This window comes from Nansenia antarctica (genome assembly GCF_963989245.1).
Source record: "Nansenia antarctica genome assembly, chromosome: 3".
NCBI lineage: Eukaryota > Metazoa > Chordata > Actinopteri > Argentiniformes > Microstomatidae > Nansenia > Nansenia antarctica.
This window is the reverse complement of record NC_137688.1, coordinates 45,555,692-45,560,691: the sequence shown is the minus strand read 5'-3', so window position 1 is coordinate 45,560,691 and position 5,000 is coordinate 45,555,692. Positions and strand designations below refer to the sequence as shown.

Genomic DNA, 5,000 nt, shown 5'->3' with positions numbered 1-5,000 from the left:
ACCGCTCTCTCTCTCTCTCTCTCTCTCTCTCTCTCTCTCTCTCTCTCTCTCAGACAAGACACACACACACACAGACACACTCTCTCTCTCACACACACATGTACAAGCTCTCTCTCTCTCTCTCTCTCTCTGACAAAGACACACACACACAGACACACACACAGACACACACTATTTTGAGTGCATGGGTGAGAGCATCTTGTAGAGGACGGGCCTCTGCTCTCCAAGTGACTAGAAATTCCATGAGTGCAAACATAAAAAAACATGTACGTATACACACTGTACACACACACATCCTTAACCCTAGGTACACACTACTTAGTAGTGTAGTGTGCTCTGTTTTATTGTTGTGTGATGTAGTCTATATCAGACTCCTTGGTGCAGCCCTGCAGATGGGCACTCATTGCTGAGTCAGCAGCATACGTGTGTGTGTGTGTGTGTGTGTGTGTGTGTGTGTGTGTGTGTGTGTGTGTGTGTGTGTGACGTGTGTGTGTGTGTGTAGCAGCTGTAGTGCAGTGGACACACCATGAGGGATATGGAGAAGGGCAGGTGATAGGTGCGACATGCCGACAGACTGACATGGAGTGGAATAATGGAGACGGTTTAAGTACAAGTAGCTACAAGCTAAAGGCTAACACAGTAACAACTTGATAAGCCCTCAGCTTCGTCTTTTTGCTCTCTGTGCTTGCTTGAGGGTAAAATCGGACAAAGCTATTGTCTAACTGAACAGTCTGGCTTTAGGTCATTCAAAGTAGCACTTTGGCGCAGAACGCATTGTTGCTGAGCTGGAGGAAGCTATTAAAAGGAACCTGAGCTATCATCAAGCTGTTACTGTGAGATGGTTAGTCCCAGTGCCCTGGAGCAGACAGAGAGAGCGAGAGAGAGAGAGAGAGAGAGAGGATAGTTACCTGCATCCACGTCAGCTAGTTAGAAGTGCAGCCAAGAAAACAGAGAGAGAGAGAGAGAGAGAGAGAGGGAATACAGACAAATCAAAGGCGCAGGCCAGTTATGCATGCACAGTCAAATCAAACCCAGCACAAAGTCACAGCGAGAGAGAGAGGAGGAGTAGTGTGACAGAAAGAGAGAGTGAAAAGGAGAAAGCAAGGGAGACAAAGAGTAAAGAGAGAGGGATAGAGAGAGAAAGAGAGGGAGATAAAAAAAGAAGGAAAAAAAAAAGAAGAAGAAAGAAAATAAGAAGTTGTGCTGTGTTCATCCCAGGTCAGAGAGGCTAGCTAGAGCAATAGGAGCATCAGAGGTTGAGCTGTGCTTGCTAGAGGAGGCAGGGAGGGGGGAGTGGGCTAGAGGAGGCAGGGAGGGGGGAGTGGGCTAGAGGAGGCAGGGAGGGGGGAGTGGGTGCTAGAGGAGGCAGGGAGGGGGGAGTGGGCTAGAGGAGGCAGGGAGGGGGGAGTGGGTGTTATCACAGCAAGTAAGTGCACATCATCATAATCCCATAATCCCATCCCTGGGGGGTAAAAAAAAAGCTGTTATTTAAGAGATCATCGATGTCGCTTAATGCAGTGGCAGATCATTCACATCTCACTTACACATGACGACTAGGGTAACATTTGGCTTTATACTACCAGGGCTATTTCTGCATTTTGCCCCTGTAGGCAACAACCCAGCAATGTTGCAGTAATGTTGATGTTGAATGTTGTTACTGAATCCGGGTGGTATGTTTGGGTTAACTGGGAACCCTGTTTGAGAGGGGGTTTTCCAATCTAGCGTCTAGAAAAACACCTCAAGCGCCCACCCCCCACCAAAACAAAAACAACATCGTGGTATGAGAGGCCCCTACAAGAGCGCCCACGATGGCCTGTAAGAATGTGTCCATTCATCAGCGAAGGGCAACGAAACCGACAAAAGCAGAATAACTGCATGAATCGTCGGGAACAGCCCAGATTTCTGCATGTATTCTCCTTCGGTGGATTCCGTTTCCCCTGTATGCACATTTAATTTATGTTTACAATCTCCCTGGAAAAGTCCCAGAAGTGGATTAATCTCGTGACACACTACTAGTTAAGTCCGTTGGTAAGCTGAGAGTTCACCACAACAGCACTTCTAGCTGCTGCCTCCTCTCACGGCTCCAGTCTGCAGCCTAAGAATAGCGCTGGTTGGTGGCTTTGTGGTTCGGTGGTTACTAGAGCTGCTCGTCGGAGCAGTTATGTGCAAATCCAAATCAATTACCATGAGAATTTTAGGGGAAAACCATTTTTAGATTGGAGTTTTTTTTTAAAGAATGCGCCAATCAAGCAGGCTCTTGCTTTTTTTCGGGGCAGTTACGCAACAGTATCAAAGACTGTGGGACGTGGACTTCTGTCGGTGGAAGCGCTACTTCCTATAAGGGCGTCTGTGCCAAGTATTTGGACGGATCAAAGATATCGAGGCTGTTGTTGTTTCAACCGCGCAAAAAGCACATTATTTTGCCTACTTTAAATGCTGTATTGTGTTTCTTTTGGCAGGGAGTGTTATAATCAAAAGGCAAAAAAAAGAGAGAAAAAAAACACATCCCTGACATTTTTCTCTGGGTTGTTCCCGTGCCTGCCACTGGTATGTAGCCTCCAGTCTAAAGCCAGCAGAGAAACTCTTCTATGCAGCTAACTATACTGCTGCCTCGTATAGGCCATTCTGCCTTCCTTTCCTCGTCTTGTCTTATTTCCATGACCATTACGTGTGTGAGAGACTTTAACCAATCACACGATTTAGTAATTTACAAGTACAGGGCCTATGGCCTAAGGCAGGGATGGGCACCTGCACTAACACCTGATTCAACTGATCAACATCTTGATGAGTAGCTGTTTTTTCTTGTTGTTTTCTTACTCCCAGAGTAACTGCTAAATAACATCTGGTGTGTTGGAGTAGAACTGGAAAGCTTGCACGTTAGACATGTCTGCAGTGTGTGAAGTTCTAATAGGACCTACTCCCGTATATAAGAGGCAACTTTCCCACAGCTGTCACGAGAACCTTAGCGAAATTACTAAAATATTAACAAGTGCGTGTCTTTGAAAGTAGAGCTTTTGCCTGGGGAGAACCCCCCGTGTGGGCGAGCTGGCAGGGGGCCACTCCCTCACAGGTTTTAATAATGGATGGAGAATATGGCAGTTTCCACAGGGCCTGTAACGCTAACTCTAGATGCTAACTCTACAGGGGGCGCATCTCAATAGTGTAGTGGTGGCCACCTCTCCTTGTTTATTTGTCTCCTCTCCTTCATCTGCACGAAAAGACTAACAGGATGGCTTTCCGTTAGATAACGGAGAAGAGAAAAGGGAATGAGACGGGGAGAGGATGCCACTTGAGACTACTTGAGAGATGCCAAGCATTCCCTCAGGCCTAGCTTGGGGAGAGGCAGCATGAGGAGCAGCAGCTTCAGAACCACACATATGGTAAGTGTGGGAGAAATGCTTAAAATCAGCCCCCAGAGTTAGTTCAGACATTGACTATGGTCAGCACTGGTCCTCGAAACAGAATACTCCGTGCACATTTAGTTGCATTTCCAGAATAGGCTCAGCAAGATAAGACCTATTTTTCAGGTCACAATGATGAGCATATCAGTAACTACTCGTAACGCCTTTCCTTTCCCCTCCTTAGTGTGTCTTTAAACTACATGGAAATTCAATTCGTAATTTATCCCAAGAGGCAATTGTAGCTATGTTGTTGGGTTACACAAGCCTTCTTAAAGGGGCCGTGTAGTTATTCTCATTTATTTTTCCAAATATCCGTGGGTATCTTTTTGTAAGTAGTCGTCACATTTTCCCCTTGCATAAACAACATATATTATTGGTTTATTTAATTGAGGAGTACTTGGTTGTCATTGGTGCATAAAACATTTGATCCCCTGGTGACGCTCTGAGGGGGGCCAATACCACACCCACGGAAAACAAGCTAGAATTTCAGGCGCACTTTTCTAACTGCTCTCATATTTGGGGATGGTCAGCATACTTTTCACAACACAATTTCAGTGTTACTTCAACCTCAGAGTGCAAACACAGGAAAATCTGTTTTTTTCACTTCCTTTAAGCATAAGAACGCCACCCTGGTTATTTTGAGCCTGACAGGGAAAGCTTTTACACACCAAACGCAGTCACAGGGCAGATACACAGGGTGAGGGAGGATGCGGGGGTAGGGGGCTGAGGTCTACTGAGGACAACCCAGGTCTTACCTTCAGGTGACTCCTCCTGCACGTAAGTTCCTGTCAGGTACCTGTGGACCAGCGCAGACTTCCCACTGGCCAAATTACCCACGATGCCCTAGGAGAGGAAGAACATCACAGTGACATTGGGCTCGTTTTGATTGTTTTGGTAGAAATCTACTCTGGTTGGTTACTGGTGGTGCTGTATAAAGCTGAGGACATGTCTTTGACGACCTCTTTATTACAGTGCCTCCGATGCATGCATTCATATAGACATTGAGAGGATAAAAAAAAATGTGTGCAGACTTTCAATCTCATCCCGTATGTTGTGTGTGTAGCAGAAAGTTGAAAAAGGAAGCAGTGAGCAAGAGTGCCAATTAGTACAGTCAAAGACTCACCACTTTAAGTTCCGGTACCGATCGGCTCAAGGTCCACTCCTGGCTGTTCACAAAGGCATCTGCAATAGAGAGAAGCAAGTCAGTCAACTGCGAGCACACGCACTCACACACAAACGGCTGTCAGCTCTACAGGAGCAAGGGTTCCAATCTGTTCCTGCTCAGTAGTCATTCATATCAGCCCAAACGTCAGAGAAAGACAAGAGACAGAGCTACATGAGAAGAAGGGGGGTACAAGGCATAGAGAGGGTCAAGGAGGAGTGTCTCATTAAAGTTGTCAATTGAGTGACAGCTTACAGTAGCCTATTTTCTCAGAGAAAGTGGATATCTTCAAGTATAGCATACTGAACCAGGCTACCAAACAGAACTCTACAAGGTCTACTGTACCAAAACACAACCACATACTGTAAAACACCTCACATGACGCAGTATGCAGCAACAGCTATACTGTACACCAGTGCTGCCTGGTGCCGTTCAAG

The 5,000-nt window shown here is 46.2% G+C and overlaps 1 protein-coding gene across 2 annotated transcripts in view; it reads right to left on the bottom strand.

Annotated features, from left to right (window-relative positions):
* Positions 1-5,000, bottom strand: part of agap1 (ArfGAP with GTPase domain, ankyrin repeat and PH domain 1) — a gene marked incomplete at its 5' end in the record, with an annotated part of 128,869 nt that overhangs the window by 69,531 nt on the left and 54,338 nt on the right. For both annotated transcript variants that reach the window (XM_080526416.1, XM_080526417.1), the window contains 2 exons: positions 4,157-4,244; positions 4,525-4,583. In XM_080526416.1, the coding sequence (XP_080382542.1) occupies positions 4,157-4,244; positions 4,525-4,583 (147 nt within the window). The remainder of the gene's footprint in view (positions 1-4,156; positions 4,245-4,524; positions 4,584-5,000) is intronic.